General features: G+C 36.4%; 1 protein-coding gene across 2 annotated transcripts in view; it reads right to left on the reverse strand.

The window, feature by feature from the left end:
* Positions 1-639: 639 nt before the first annotated feature.
* The window catches only part of LOC131027329 (anaphase-promoting complex subunit 5), a 213,210-nt gene continuing 196,310 nt past the window's right edge, over positions 640-17,539 (reverse strand). For both annotated transcript variants that reach the window (XM_057957347.2, XM_057957346.2), the window contains exons 15-20: positions 2,396-2,501; positions 2,041-2,182; positions 1,866-1,964; positions 1,461-1,725; positions 1,308-1,375; positions 640-1,198 (exon numbers count right to left, since the gene is read on the reverse strand). In XM_057957347.2, coding sequence (XP_057813330.2) covers positions 1,040-1,198; positions 1,308-1,375; positions 1,461-1,725; positions 1,866-1,964; positions 2,041-2,182; positions 2,396-2,501 — 839 coding nt within the window. In that variant the 3' untranslated portion in view covers positions 640-1,039. The remainder of the gene's footprint in view (positions 1,199-1,307; positions 1,376-1,460; positions 1,726-1,865; positions 1,965-2,040; positions 2,183-2,395; positions 2,502-17,539) is intronic.

Genomic DNA, 17,539 nt, shown 5'->3' on the forward strand with positions numbered 1-17,539 from the left:
GTTTATCTATTAGTCACATACTATTCTTAGCCTTTGTGTTGAGAGCAACTCTTCATATTCTTGATAAATTGTTTCATCGTTTATATGGGGATATATGAAATTGTGAATTTATGGGAACAAACTCTTGCTACACTGAACTATTATGATATCCCATGGCTTCAGGTTTTGGATTCCCTGTAATAAACATTTAAAATGGAAACATAGGCCCAGGCCCCTTAACTTAAAAAATGAAAACTGCATTAACAGTATCCTGACTCATAAGACATGAAGGTATCAAATGATTTGGAGTGTATCTTCTTAGTATAAGTAATTTTAATGTAGAACTACAGCCACTTCAAGTTTTTAGCTCAACTTTGTAATACCTAAGTCATTTTTTCATGTCGACAATTTCAAGCTTTCTGTATGATAAATTCTACCAATAATACTACTACCCATAACCCAAATTGCATATTGATTTTACACCACTGTAGTTATGAAACATAAGACTTTGAAGATTAAGATTACCACAAAATAATGTACAATAATCAGTCTCCTCATCAGAGGTCTGACTGACTAGTTTAGATGACGATTAACAAAATATTTATAACAAAACAGAAACCAATTGCTATGAGGATCTTAGTTTATTGGTGAGCCTTGGTGTAATTTTCAACAGTTCACAAGAGTGGCATTCCGTCTATAATTTGTCCCATCCAAAAGAGGTAAAAAATGGGATAAAACTGGATTATATTCTGTACATATTGAAGTAAGAATCTTTGTAAAGGCAGTTATATTAAAGACAGCATCTTGTTATGGAACATTCCAAAAAGGACATAGTTTAGAATCTAGAATTCCAAATATATGAGGGCTAAAATTATTTTAAGGACTCCTATGTTTTAAGATATGGAGAAACCCACAAATTGGTTAGACAAGAGATTACAGCTTATTATTGTGTTTCTAAAATTGGTCGTCACTGCATGTCAAAATGAATTAATACTACTTGCTAATGGGCAAAAATAACTGGATCTTGCTTTCATGAAGATGAATAAATTATTCCAACTTGCTAATGGGCAAAAATAACTGGATCTTGCTTTCGGGCAGAATTTTGTAATTCTACATGTTTTTGAAACAAAGCAGCTGAAATGTCCCTCTCTTTAAGATTTCCAAGAGAGTTGAAAATGACTGCAATCAAATAAAAAGCTTCACCCGCTAATTCATGACACTGCATTGCAATGCTTCTCAATGTCAGTTAATACTTTTAAACTCTCTAAAACCATTTGTACATGATATAAACTTGCAAATAAGTATAAAAGACTTAGAATTCTCCTCACCTCCAAGACTTCGAATTCCTTAGCAGCTTGTCGTAAAGGATTCAGAACAGCATCTGGTTCTGCAGAAACTGGAAAAGTTGCCAATGTTAAATTAATGTATGTAAAATCTGTAAAGATAATACAACAAAATTTGTTCTCCCTTAACTGACAAACCTGAAAAATCTGGGACTGCCAAATGACATTTGGTGATGGCAAGATTAGCACGTGCACGAAGCTCCAAGCCACCATGACCAAGAATGATTGGCAAACTCTGGTACAAAAAAGCTAATGCATGTTTTGCATGGCCAACTCCAAGATTTAACCATAACTCTGCCAGAGTCAGCAATGCTGTAGCTTGAAGGAGATCAAGGTTGAAAGACTGACATATAGACAAACTTGCCAACACATAGGGCAAGCCAGAGATTGCATTTCCTGATTTCTGAAAGTTTGTTGCCAATTAGTCAAGCAAAAAGCCTAAGTACAAATGTAAAAGATAGAGATAAACAAATTTTTGGGACAAAGGCAGAAGAATGAAAAGTCAATATGCAATCCTTGCTTTCACAAGAATGCTAAAACTACCTTATAGATTTCTGCCAGCAAAAGAAGAGCACTTGTACTTTCAACTTGCATGTTGAATTTGTAACACATACAGAAAAGTGAATGAGCAACTGACGTTGCCTGCAAATTCCAAGCATGTCACTTAATCATTTGAATCGTGCATGATAATATAGAAAAGAAATCATGTACAACAAACCTCATTGAATTGTTCTGCAGCAAGAAGAGTACGAGCATGGCGAAGGCTTGCTTCAACCTTGAGATCCATATCAACTCCAGATAAAGGAGAAGCCAGTGCTCCCAACTGATTGCAGACTAGATAGGCCAATTTTAACTCACCACTGACATACAACCTTCATGTTTTAGTCACAAATTCAAACTTGCCAGATATTAAGTTCCCTGATTGATAATATTAAAAGATGATACACTTCTCCATAAAAATGGAAATTAACAAACTAAGAAGATATCTTTGGCCTTTCAAATAAGGGAAATGCAATGAAGTTGAAACAAAAGATTTACACATAAACCAAATAGATGGTCTAGGACTTGCTCACCGATGCAGAGCACGATCATGAATTAACTGCAGCTTCAGTAGATGGATACGAGACTTAATAACCATTGAGAATCTCTTTTCTGCCAAATCCAATGCTGCAAAAGCTTCTGAAAAAGAATGAAAGCTGACAGATCAAGAATATTTCAATGTAATAAATGGTCAAATAAATTTTTAAGGTAATGATTAAAAAAGAATGGCATAGAAATCAACTTTGAGGAAAATATTAAATCATATTAAATATTAATCCTCATTTTTCACACAAACCATAAGATGGATATGAGAACAGGGGAAATTAAGGGAAAACAAATAAGATTGTATCCAGTTCATAAAGCAAATCTGGAAGAATCAAAGGAACTGGGCACTGAATCAATAATTAGGCCAAATGAGGGCCTATGAATAACCTAGAAGGTGAGATGGATGTAAACAAGAATGGAAATTGAGCAAATAAGAATCCTAATTGAAGAAATGATTATAATAAATGTGGCATTGCATGATCTCTAGTTTTAACTTGCAATTTGCCAATTCCGAGTCTAGGTGAGTACACATGCTGAACTTGCTGCAAATACTTGCTGAGTCTACAAGTACCCAACGAGTATGCCAACTATGGCAGTGATGATGAACATCAATGAGCTTGGTCCAAGTATGATAAATTAGGTTCTTCACCAACTTCAAAACACCCAGATTCTCATAGAAAAGTGGAGTCAGTACAGTCAAAGTACATTGGAGGTAACACAAAATGCAATGTAGTCGATTCACAATTAGAACTGGCAGTCGCTGCATATTCAGCTTCGATAGAAGATATAGCTAATTGTGTTGAAGCTTACTTGCCACAAAACAACTCTTCAGTCCAATGAAAAAATGTTGCCAGCAGTTGATCTTTAAAAATCAGCTGAATCAGCCCAATCAAAGTTTGTATTGTTTGTCAACCTTAAACCTTATGTTCTTCAACAGAGAATGTCAAGGTCGAGAATAATTGCAACACACATTTTTCTGCTTGCCAATGAACGAGCTTCGGCCATGCCAAAAGCCAAAAAAGATAACTAACAACACAAAGACTCAGTTGTATGGATGAGACATACAAAACTACAGACCAATTGCTTTTAGAGTGATTCATTGTTCCCCGTATTGGGATCCTACACTATGCAATTTTTATAATGTTTTCTGAATATGCAAACTCAAAAGTAAAATATGAAAATCCTGATCATCTATGGTAATCTCCAAAATACTTATTTATAAATGCTAAAAATAAATTATGATACTGAAATTCTATACTTGTAGATAATTTATGATAATTTTCAAAATATAACACTTATTTTAAATACTAAAATGAATGAAAATTTTAAATACAAACCCTATGCTACATGAGCCTCAAAGATTCCATTACTCAGGTCATCACAAGCCATACCAAGGGACCTGATGAATACGCACGAGTTCTAAGTCAAATAGGACTCTTCTTTGATTTAGTCATAGTTTTTCCTAGATTATCTCATCGCACCTGGCCTATATATGAGGCTGCTTATTGCAATTATCAATCTTTAATCTTTAGGCAACGAAACTCCGCCGAAGTGAAGAGCAAATTGAAACTTTGTGTTCATATTGTTATTTTGCAAATTTGATCAAATGAGAAAAAATCTTTGGCATTCAGACTTTGTGTTGGATACATTGTGATTTATGGTGAGAGTGTTTACGTCATTCTTGTAATAAATTCTTATTTTGATTAATTAAAGGTGTTGTGGAAAAATATTGTTAAAGAGTAGAATAATTGTTGATTTGTGAACTTTGTGTCATATTTCAGCTCATGTTAAATAGAATTAGTAATTAGCAAAGAGGTAACATTTTGAAGACTTTGAGCTTCATCTTGTTATCTTGAGGAAAAGTTAAGTGAATTGTAATACGATAGCATTACAAAGACTTTGTGCTTTGTTTTGACATCTTGGTAAGGAGGCTGTAGTTTCAAGAAAAGATTATCAAAAGTTGTAATAAGATATCAAGATAAAGACTTTGTGCTTTACTTTGATTATCTTAGTTGACACAGAGGGTTACAGAAGTTACTTAAAGAAAAGTTGATAGGATAAAAGTGATTTGTAAGGCTTTGAGCTTAAGCACTGTTTTTTCGTCCCGGAGAAACAATGGAGGACTTTGAGCCTTCATGGAAACTTTGCTTCTTTATTTGTATTGTTCATTCCCATGCTCTAAATTGTTTTTTCGTAACCTAAAAATTAGAATAATTATTACTGCTCATGGTTGTAAATTCTTTCCTAAAAAGAGACGAAAGAATAACATTTATTCTAAAGAGATAATAGGATGATATACCACCCATGTTTAGATTAAAAATCATAGTGTGAATTGTATTCTAAATTAAGAGAGTAGTAAATAAAAGAGGGAACCTTCCCTTACAAATTAGGAGAGATTTAATCTCACATATTGTAGCTGAAACCACAATTTTGTAAACTTCACCAATTTGCAAAATTTTCACCCAATAGTTTATATAGGCAATTACACTAACGATGTTTCCTAAAGAAACAATCGATAACTGAAAGCAAAAATTAGAAAGAACCTAATCTACCTATAATACATTATTGAAAATTAAATAAGATATACAAATATTAATCTAATATCAATTTCATCTATGGCACGATAGAGCTCTTCTTCAAAACTATCTTCGTCATCTTCTACAGAGTTAGGCATGTTCTTTTCATCTTCATGTGATAGGATTCCTTCATCGTCATTTTCTTTGATATTCCCTTTTGTCTCAAATACCATAAAGAGCATTTCTTCTCTATAGCTGTCCCAATCACTTTCATCGGATGAGCTATCATCTTTATAAGCATAAAGACTCTTTTTGTAGTCATAATTCTTCTTTTTGTTAAATTTGTAACTAGATTTGCTTTCCTTTCTTGAATAAAGTATTGGTTGAAAATTTTGTATACCGGAAGATGTGCAAAATTGTGGTCTCAGCCACAGTGTGTGAGTATAAAACTCTCCTAATTTAGGGAAGGCTCCCCCTTTACTACTACTAACACTAATCTAATTTGGGTGGGATGACATCTTGTTCTCTTTCTTCAGAACAAACGATATTCTTTCTCTTATTTCAGAAAAGAAGTTACAACAACAGTAAATATAGAAATGAAACTTTTTGTAGGAGTTTTAGAACATAAAGGGAAGCAAAGTTTCCATGAAAGCAAAAAGACTTTAGTCACTTCCCCAGGACGAGAAAATAGAAAATGAAAGCACAAAGTCTTCAGCACTTCTACTGACCTATCAACCTTCTCAAAATGATAATAGTGTACAACACACAACAGCTCAAAGTCTGTCCATGTGATGCACTTCACCTTACATGCACAAGTCTTAAAAATAAAAGCAGCACAAAGTCTACAAGTTATCTCCTTACTTGAGCTTTCTATACTTGCTTCAAACGTGATAAGCAACTCAAAGTCTGCAAGACCTAGTCTGAAAACCAAACCTATAACTCTAAATACAATTAGCAGCTCAAAGTCTACAAAATTGAATTTGAATCCCTCTTGAACAATAGAACAAAAATCACAATCAATTCCAAAAAATCTCGTCACATAACAACTTGAATTGGCACAAAGTCTCAACACAACTTGCCTCTTTTATTGAAAGCAATTTCATTTACATCTAAGCTCAAAGTCTTAGAGTGCACATACAAACTGGCAGAATTTTGTTGCATTGCCAAAAGATAAAAAATTACAATAGACCCTCTTCAATATATATAGGAGAGGAGCCTTGAGAAAAAGGTGGGAGGATCCTAACTAACTTAAGAAATTCTCTCAACCACCATGACTTATTCCAACTACAGTCCTGTTGTGACCTTTTCACACATCGCCCCATTGCTAACGGGGACCCCCTCTTTGCCAGCTTCCTGCATTGTTAGGTTAGGGTTTTGGCTAATTAGTGGGCAATTTTGCGTTTCCCGTGCCCGAGTCTTGGAGTTTTGATCATGCCTAGTGCCATCTAGGGTTTTTGAAGTGTTACGATCAAGTTGCAAAAGATGATATTTTTAATGATCCTAAGTTTTGCTAAGTGTTTGACCATTTGAACATTAACGTGTTTTAAACACGTGCATCAATGATTTTAAAGTGCCAAGATATTCACAAACCTTTTGGAGTTGTTTTCTCGCTCCTAAGGTATTATTTAAGTTGGTTTCGCACTTTATTCCAATATTTTCCTAGCGTTCCACTCATATTTTTGGAAAATTAGTATAAGTCCAGTCAAATTTAAAATCGCTGAGTGATTTTGAGTGGTTACAATGATAAAATCCTAAGGGAAATTCATATTCCAAGGGTTAAAGGGTCAAAATCCATGCTAGAGGTGTTTTTCCCCTCACATTCCAAACTACCCAACCCATTCCCCCACTCAAAATCCATACTACAGATGGGTTTCCCCTGGAATCCATACTGGCTACTAATTTCCCCCACTGTTTATCCATACCCAAGTCGAATTTCCCCTGGAAGTGTTAAAATTTGGCTAAGTGTCAGGATTTATCCAGACTGCCATTGATTTTCCACCAAGAGTGCAGACTGGAGTGCAAGGATAAATCCATGCCTGGGTCGATTTTCCACCAAGATTTTTGTGACAACTAAGTGAGGATTTTTGTCCGAATTTTCATCCAGACATAGGTCGATTTTCCCCTGAGCATTTTTGTAAGGATTTTTGTCCAGATTTTTATCCAAACAGGGATCAATTTTCCACTGGGAATATTTTTGAAGAGTTTTGAGTTCGGAATTTCATCCAGACTGAGGTCAAAATTCCACCAAGGAAGTTTTTTTCCAAGTTAAGAGAGTTTTGAGTGTGGATTTTTGTCCAGACACACATCGAATTTCCCCTAGGGAGTATTTTTTGCAAATTGAGTGCATTTTTGTCTAGATTTTTGTCCAAACTCACATCGAATTTCCCTTGGGAGGGTTTTTGTGTGCATTTTGACGAAATTGAGCATGGATTTTTATCCAAGCATGGGTCGAATTTCCCTTATGGGGTAAATTTTGACACTTAACTGATTTTTAAAGGGATTTTTCAATCCCAACCTATATCGATTTCCCCTTAGAGGCTTTATTTTGGATTTAAATTGCAATATTTTAATAAATAAGCACCATTTTAATTGCTTTTAAATAATTATTAATTATTATTTAAAATTTAAAAGCAAATTTAATAACTTGCAATAATTATTAACTGTTTGAACCTTCTAGAAGCAAGTTAGGGTTTCACCAAGCAAGTATTTACACAAGTGTTTTATCCCACATTGTTTGTGTGGTGAAAATGAAAGATGAAAGCAAGTATATGAGAGGACTTAGCATTAGTTTATTATTATTTCTGCCAGGTGTCTCCATGAAAGCGATTTTTTCTCCAAGTTGGGGAAATTTTTAGCAAGGCGTTTTTGTGAAGTGTGGGATTGAGGATTTATTTTCCTCCATTTTTTCCAGCTTGCTAATCTATTCCTCTTGGCTGCCATTAAAGACCAGTTTCAGAATTTCGATTTTGCTAAGTTTGGCGATTTTTTTCCAAATTTATCATTTTTTGGTGAAAGTTGGTGATTTTATGTTTGGAGACTTGGGCGATATTTCCTCCACCATTTCTGCTTGCTGTTCAGACCTTCATTGCTGTAGATTGCTGCCATTAGCAACATTTTTCAGAATTCTGAAAATTTCGATTTTTGCTACAGAAGGCAAATTTTTGTGTTCGGGGTATCCAATCCCAACTTGGGCGATTTTTCCAGATTACTGCCATCCTTCATTACTGCAGATCTAAGCTACCATTAACATCAATTTTCAAAATTCCATTTTTGCGCTAGACTTGGGAAAATTTCGATTTTACTTGGGTGGTGTTTTGGTGCCATATTTTGATGATTTTCATGCATGCTTGTTGGCTGCCATCATTTCCAGCCTACTGATTCGCTTCAGATCTGAGGTTTGCTTCAGATTTTGACCTCCATTAATGGCTGCCATTAATTTTCAGACTTAAGTTTTTATTGCCCAGCCAATTCCAACTTAAACATATAACATTTGGAGGTGTTTTATGGAGTTTTCTGTGCATTTTTTAGACCATTTTATCGCTCTTGCAGGTCTGAAACTCCATTGTTAGGCGGTTGTCCTCAAAAATTTTCATTTCCAGCCACCTGACCAATTTTGGCGAATTTGCTTGGGGCTGTTTCCTTAGCAATTCTTCATCATTTTCGAAGATTTAAACCACTTTCCAAGGTGCTGGTAAGTCTTAAGTATCCGATTTTCAGACTTGTCCTCAGAAAACTAATTTTTACCAACCATACTTACATTTCAGAAAATGATTGTTTTCATCAATGAAACTAAATTTTATTGATTTTATGCACATTTTGAAGATTACAACATGTTTTAAAAAGTCTGATTTTCAGGTTGTCCTCAGAATTTTGACCTCCATTGTTGACTGCGGAAGGTGTCTTCAGACATTCATTGTGTGAAAACACAACCTTTCACACCTTTCCTTAGTCATCATCAACCGGTATACTCCTTTGCACTTTAGCTTGCATATTTTCTAAGCGTAAGGAGGTATAAATGAATTTTATGGAAGGCTTCCATGCCTTAGTGTTGTCACACTTTGAACGTAATTGCTAAAACTTACCAAGTGTATGGATTATTTTCCTGAGTCCATGCTCTAATTAACTAAATCTTTAGAAAGTCAGGAATTTTATTACGAATATTTCCTAAGTCTAACTTCAAGCATCGTACGGGTGCGATCTCAAAGTCAAGATACAAGGAAAGAAAAGAACTGCTGAAGACTGGATTTTATCCAGAGTTTAAGATTTCATCCAGATGGAAGGAGATCGCTGATACAAACATGCATTTCCTAGACTTCGACTAGATGCAGCGTCGGATGTTCGGAGTCAGAGATCAGGTTACTTCCCGAGCATATGCGAATATTATGAAGAGTCGCATTTTCCATGCCGCTGGATTTCCACAATCCATACAGTGCAGTGAGTTGATCCTGGAATGTGCACGATGTTACGATCCGCTCACAAGAATGATCAAGAGTCCTAAGGGCGTTGTCATCGCCTACCTTGCTGAGGATGCCATTGCTGAGGTGTTCGGAATTCCACGTGGAACAGACATGATGGATGTGACCAAGGAGGATTATGCAAATAGATACACGAAGATGATGGGTGTATGTAAGAATTTAATTAACAAAGAGTGGATGATTGAGCCTAGGTCTCATCATTCCAAGGCTCCCAAGACACTTATGTGCATAGATTTTAAGGAGGAATATAGTGATTTGATATTCCTACTCAACAGAGTGATGGGGATGCCACAGGGAGCAATATTTCATGGATGGATGTTCTACCTCATCCAGGATTGTCTTAGAGGAACACTAGTGAATTGGTCCAAGATTATAAGCGACAATTTGGATTTCCAGCTGAGGAATGTAGAGCGGTCCAAGTCATTCGCCATGACTACCTACCTGGTGTACCTGCTTGCATGATTTGTTTCATGCAGAGGATTAATATACAAAGGTGAAGTCGGGAATGGGCAAGGACAATTTAAGAGTTAAGAATGCTTCCCCCAGCTAAGCATGCATAGAATTGAAGATTATAAGAGAGTGAATGATGCATTCATTATGTACATCACACGGATGCTGCAAGGTGGAATCCACAGAATATTGTCCAAGGAGGCAACAGAGTTAATAGAAAAATATGGATCGTGGTATATACAGTTCCCCACTTTCACATACCTCAGGATTCATGGGTTTCAATCTTAACCCTACAGACTTCCTAGGTATCCAACCGACAGAATGATATTGTTGGAAGTGGTGAGACAGCTTCTAGAGTTCGATGTTATCCAGAGAGAGAAGCACAGGACAGGAATGACATTCCCTATTTCAGTTGGGAAGACGTCAGAGGTTTGCCAATCCGCTATAGCCGCCAGCACTGCAAGTGAGGAGATTGCATTCTACAGATTTGCAATATACAAGAAAAGAGAAAGATTCGATCCAAACAAGAAGGTCGAAAGGATCAGGGGAGAGAAGTTCACTCATAAGGTTGACATAAAGGATTATTGGGCTAACTTGATGGACGAACAAGCAATGAAGAGAAGAATGTGGTCCAGAATGTCAGGGGATTTCATGAGGAAGTGTGGACTTTTCCTCATTCCTGATCAGGTATTAGATGATAGAGATCATACACACCCACATTATGAGAATGAAATGAAGAAGGCAATCCTATTGCCAAATTGGTCAGAGTCGGAAGAGATCGACCTGAATGCATTGATCAGAGAGGTCTTGAATTTCTCTCGCCTATGGGTGGATATACAGATGAATAAGTTAGTTGACATGGGTGTTCCCTTCACTTATGAAAGGATGGAGCCGGAAGAGTCTACTTCCGAGGATGATCAGAGGACTGTCAGTGATGTCAGGATTCATGCAGAGGAAGAGATTCAAGCTCCCAAGAGAAGGAAGAACACACCTGGAGAAGTCAAGGCCAGAGGGAATAAGATTGAGGAGGTGAAGAAGAAACAGAAGACTATCACTCCACTTATCATTCCTTCACCCCCTCCCAGTGTCTCATCAATCGAAGTGATTGAATGAACAAAACAGAATAAGGAGACTCAGCAGTATTCCAACATAGTGATACTACCAGAGAATATTCAGGAGTTCCATGCCATAGCGACATCTGCACCTCCTGATGAGAATAATGATCAGTCGGAATCCCCTACTGTCCTTTTGGAAGTTAGCTTGGGAAATGAAGTATATGATTGGACCAAGAGTAATCCTGACGATAATGATGATGTTATTTCGGCATTGAAAGGACTTGATCGAGAAGTATGTCTTGATGATGGTATGGAAATGGCCACTATTCCTGAATGGCTGAGGAGAAGCATGGAGAAAAGTAAACAAATGATAGAGGTACAGCCTATTGATGATATTGATGACTACCTAGCTCGGAGTGCTAAGAAGAAGGAGCCCAAGAGAGCGGAGATTTTGTCGCACATAGCTAGATATGAGACAGGAATGTTGATTGTGCAGATTGTTGTTCCTATTGCAGGCGTGATAGCGGACATTGCTACTCCTATGGATTTCCAGATCACTTCAGTCGCCCTTGGTCGTACATCCGCAGGGCAGGAATTCCAGGAGATTGGTGACAACCTCTAGGCAATCAATGCAAGGTTAGACAGAGCGATTGTGGAAAATGAAAGGTACAGAGAAGAAAATATTAGACTCAGAAAGTATATCGCAGGGACAAGGCGTGGAGATCCCACCCTTATTTCCCCTATTGCAGTTGACCATGGAATACATTCACATTGCGAGGTAGCGAGAGGTACACACTCAGAGGTGGAAAAGTGGATTGAAAGCATAAGAAAGCAGGCAGATGATTTCCTTACTCAGTTTGTCCACGCATATGATAAGACAACATCGCTCGTATTCAGAATCCAGTATTTGGAGGGAGTTTAGGAAGAATTCCGGCCTATTCAGGACAAGACTATTCCACGCCTCTTGGCATTGAAGAAGGTTCCTAATTCCACCTTGGTCAGGGTGAACATTGTGCACAGTGGAGACATATATGATTTCCATGGCTGGTATTGTGCATTAGCCTTGAAGAAATCAGCTTATGAGAACGCCCAATCGAGTTGTATGGAGATGGAAGGATTAATTCAGGACATTCAGATGAAGATCCTTGCCTCGATTGAGGAATTATTGGGTGTTGATGTTAGTGATGCTAGTGGTTTACACTTAGCCGAATTAAGAGACAAGATAAAATTTATGTATTTTTGCTAGTTGGACTCTTTGAAGAAGAGTCAGATAGACAGCTTGGTCTCTTTGTTGATTCATGTTCATAGTTTGCAGAAGCTCATGCCAGATTGGGAGAACACTTTGGATGCTTGCTCGGATTCACTGGCCGTGATTGATTTACAACAGGATACCTTGCCTAGCATTTCCATGGAGGAGTTAGATTCAGTATTGGCTAGATTCTTGGAGTATGCTAGGAGAGAGAGAGAGATGCAAGGAGGAATCTTCTAGAAGATTCCCTATTTGATGACTAGGTATCTTTTTATTGGGCCATATGTAGGTGGCACTATTTTTATGTAAACCCTAATTAGGGCAATTCTAGGGTTTTGTTGGCATGATCTTGGTCGTTGATCTTGTATCAATCTTGGCCATCCATTTTGTAAGACACTCTACATATGCCTCCTTGTCTCTCATTCGTAAGAGAGTTTTTGTAGAATTGTTGGTATATGTTGCAGCAATGTGGAGCAAAATCCAGAACACTAATCAACACCAAACAACTAAAAAACCAACCGCAATATCGAATCTCATAACTCGATCAAATCTCCATGCGAACCACTGAAACTTTGGCTGAATCAACTAGAGATACTTATCTCAAAACCCTTTAATCCACAACAGCTCATCTGCAACACATTGACCAAACCAGCTCACTTAATCTGACTACAACACTGGAACACAGAGAAATATGTTGACATCAATGACAATACGTCACTTAGTCAATCCAAACACATGTTTGCACATTATCCCAACAATTCTTTCTTTGTATCATCCTCCAATCTTGAAATCTGCTTGCAAAATAAGGCCCATGCCTTAATTTGTTGATTTGGTAGGTCGTGTGTACAAACAAGACTAACAAGGGAAAGGATAAATTGATGCAAAAATGGGCTCACAAATGAATTTCGGGTTTTGAGGACTGCATTACATATGTGGAAAAACAAGGGCATTGATTTGCAATTGTGTAGAATGAACATGCAACTTCATATGTGTAATGGGAAAATACAAGTTTGCACTTGTAATTGGATTCTAGAGACCCATTTTCAAGTGTTTTTGAGTGCATTTTGGACCAATTTCGGGTTTTGGAGGACTGATTACGAGTGCAATGTAGAGAAAAACTTTTACACTTCCCCTTGTAATTAGGTCTTGGAGACCCAACTGCAAATGTACATGTCTTGCAATCTTGTGGGAAAGCATTCATAATTTGCCTTAAGAACATGGGAATTTTTTGGAGGCAAGTAAGCAAATCTTAAAACTTTTGAAATCACTTGCAATCGGGTCTCAGGGACCCGATAGCAAGTAAACCCTTTTTTGCATTGTTGGTAGTAGCTTGCTAATGGGTAAGATAAATTAATGGCTTGCTTTTGAAATCAGATCATGAGGATCCGATTACAAGTTGGATTTGGAACTTCAAAAGGGAAAATCTGCAACCACTCTTATGATGCATAATATAAGATACATTCTACTTGCAATCGGGTCCTTAAGATCCGACTACAAGTATAGTCATGATAGACTTGCAACCATGAACTTGCACTCCTCTTCTTGAAACCCACCAAGCAACATGGGGGAGTATAAAGAGGAAAGTATATCAATGAGTACTTGCAATCGGGCCTCTAAGACCCGAATGCAAGTAAAGAAGATTGCATAAGGAACAACCAACTTGCAATCGGGTCTTGAAGACCCGACTGCAAGTTAGAATCACTTGCATATTTACTAAAGGAGGCCTTGCAATTGCGCTTTAGAAACCCGATTGCAAGCGAATAAAGTGTCTCTTTACTTTTACAAAGCAAACTTGTAATCGGGTCCTAAAACCCCGATTACAAGTAAAGTTGATTTACTTGCAATGTTGGACGTAAAACCCCCACTTGACTTGTAACTTGACATTTTAAACAATGAACCAACTTGTAATCGGGTCTTGGAGACCCGACTACAAGTGCATTTACTTATAATGTTTTGCCAAAGTTCCTACTACTTGTAATGAGGACAAAAAGTTCCTACTTGCAGTGACTTAACTTGCAATGACGTCTAAAAGTTCCTTCTTGCAGTGACTACTCTGAAACCCGAAATTGCACAAAAAATGGCCAAAAGTAACCAAAATTTTCACGGAGATGGAAGATAAGCTCGTGATTGATTTATCATCAAGAAACGTAGACTTTCCACCTTGAAAAGCGTGCCTTAGAGCTTTAAAATCTTGTAATTTTGTATTATAATCTCCTACTTGTAGTGACTACTCTGAAACCCGAAATTGAAGAAAAATCCAACTTTAAGACAATGAAAATTGACAAAAACGGACGTGAAGGACTTAGATTCATCAATGGATTCCTAGGTGATGGAAAAATGCCTTTGAAAACATGTCTAGAGCCTTAAAATCTCAAATTTCAAGCAAAAATCAGTGTGGTCGTCCAAATTTGTGCAAGTTCAAAAATTAAGACAACATAAGGCTCTTCTTTTTTGCCACTATCACTTTCTATTAAATATGGATAATTTTTAAAAAGGTGTCCAACTTTGCCACAATTAAAGCATTTGAATAGCAATTTTATTTTGTTTTTTCTTAGCTTTCGAACAAAGAGGGCTTCCTCTTTATTAGTTTCTTCCTTGAAGCTTTTATATGACACGGGTTCTTTATCCTTTAATCTCCTTGTAGCCTTGAAGGCTGATTCTCCTTTAGATGTATCCCATTTTCCAGTCCTCATTGCATATGCTATAAGGATTCCATGTAGCTCATCCATGGATAATTTGTTTGAGTTCTTCATTTCTTATATCGCAAAAACTTTGGCATTGAATCTATCTGGGAATGACCTTAATATTTTTTGAACTATTGTGGATTCCTCTACTTCTTCACCAAGACCTCGTATGGTATTAATTGTTTGATCAACTCAAAGTACATATGTTGCAGTGTTCTCTTCATCAAACATCTTCAGGCTTTCAAATTCCCTTCTATGACTTTGAAGTTTGGCTTTCATATGCCTTCTTTCTTGTTGTATCTACTAGAGGAATTGATGGAGCTTTATATCCATTTACTAAAAATTGCCAGATTTCAAAGCCTAGCACACTTATATAGGTTTTCATTCTTAGGCTCCGAAAACCATAGTTTGTTTCATTGAACAATGGAGCTTCGTTTGAGAAGAATCCTTCTTGAACACCCATGTGTGCTCCTTTAGATCTTCCTCCTAGTTGGTTAGACTAGTTTGAAGGACTTGACTCTGATACCAATTGATGAGCACACAATTATACTAAGATGAGGAGGGCGGGGGAGGGTGGGCGAGCAGGGTTGGCTTAGTATAATAGTTTTCTTTTTCATCCTTTTAAAATTTATTTTATTTTCTTTAATTCTAAAATAGAGCAAATGAGAAACAATAAGTACACAACAGCACAAAGTTTACATGGAAACCCTTGTGGGAGAAAACCACGGCAAAAGTATTGCTTGTATTAATTTGTTTGTTACAAATTCTAGAGGTATCAACCCCTCATTCAAATTTCTGAGAACTTTCCCACTAGAGGCACCAGCCCCTCATTCAAAGATGTCGTCACAAAAGTTGCAACGTTTTTCGCAATCTGCAATAACTCATTAAACCTGATCACAAATGTGCCACAGATATCACAATCTCTTCTTCAAATCTGTTATAAGTTGATTATAAATCTGCCACTCCATGTCCACAATTACTTCTTTAAATTCTGCTATAAACTTCTGATATATTTCTCCTTAAGTCTGAAATGATTTTCTCATATAATTCTTTCTCTAATCTGGTGTATGTACTTGATCTCTCTTCTTTTCACTCAAACACACTCTTCACCTCCATCTTCAACCTCTATACACATCTCCATATTTGTCTGAAAGAGTGTGACTCTTTCTAAGAGAGATGCTTTTTGATATTTTTGTTTTAATAAACAAATTACACTAGTCCAAACTAAATCACATCTTTCAGAGAATAATTACTTATCACATATATTAAAGTCTTGTTTAATAACAAGATCATACCATTTCAAAACTTATTAAAAGTGCACCTTTTTAAGATCGCACCCTTTAGAGGAAACGCTGGTTCTAACGAGGCTTGACAAACCAAATGAATCACACCGTTTGATCGTTTCTTACTAATCATATTAGCATAAGTTTCATGGCAATTGTTTGCTTTAATGATTGCTGAGATTTGTTGTATTTGTGTCCTTAAGTCGGCTTAAATCAGATTAAATCGGCTGTCTCAGGTTTTTAATTTATATTGCTCCATATACATGCCTTTATAGTCAGCTGCCTTTGGTTGCTTGTTTGTAGTCGGCTGTCATATATTGCTGACCAATCTTCTTCTCATGGGTCGCTGCACATGTCCTTTTCATATATCAATGACAAACTTCGTCTTTATATATTTGACATCAATGACCATTTTTCAACACCTTATTCTTGCAGATTTTGGTAACTGTTTCCATGTCTTTTCCAGTTTCACCAATTTCTTGTGCTAGGATTTTGTCATATCTTCATTTAACAGTTTCAACCACCATTTTCAGTTTTATCAAAATCCTAGGCAATAGTTTTCCATTTAGTAAATGAGATTCAATAGTTAGGGATGGTGAAATCATCCACAGACCTGGGGTTCAAAACTCTGAATTTGCCTCAAGTTGTCAAGATTGTTACTTAAGTCTCATGGAGATTAGAGTTTCAATTTTCTTCAAAACATCTACCATGTTTTGGAAAGGAGCTACACCAAAATCAAGAGGACACTCTGCATCATATTGCTATTTTTCGCGTTGGCCATTTGAGGTAGTCACTTTTTCAGAAAGTCCTATTTTCGGACAAAGGCTTATCTTTTTATCACTTCAGTTAGTTTTTTTTTTTTTTTTGTTTAGATCAGTATTTTCTTTAAAGTTCTTTGTTTCATAATTTTCAAAAAGATTTAAGTACTTCTTTTTTTAAACATTGACTTTTGGGATAAATAATCCATTATCACAAATCCCAAAATTTTGAAATTTTCAATTTTGTAACATCTAAATAAATGCTTTGAGCACAAAAAACTTTTAATGCTAATTGAGGCTATGGTTATGTTGTTGAAATATTGATCAATTTGATGTCGTTGTCTCTGCTTCACTATGCTTGTAATTTCATTAGTGGAATAGAAAGTAAATTATACCATCAAGCTTTGTATGGATGATATTTGTCTATCTAGGTTGCAGCCTTTCATCCAACATAACATTTCAAATCCAAAAATCACATGCTGTTATTTATCCCAATAGTCATTTCTTTTTCAATCCTGTCTAAATCTATTTATTAATCTGTACGTCATCTAGTAGAAAGGTGTTGTTGCCTATTAACAGATAAGCAGATAGTTATGTTCTTATTTCAAAACCCCACATAAAATATTGTATAGTGTCAATAACTCTATATTTTGCATATAGC

This window comes from Cryptomeria japonica, chromosome 3 (genome assembly GCF_030272615.1).
Source record: "Cryptomeria japonica chromosome 3, Sugi_1.0, whole genome shotgun sequence".
Lineage (NCBI taxonomy): Eukaryota > Viridiplantae > Streptophyta > Pinopsida > Cupressales > Cupressaceae > Cryptomeria > Cryptomeria japonica.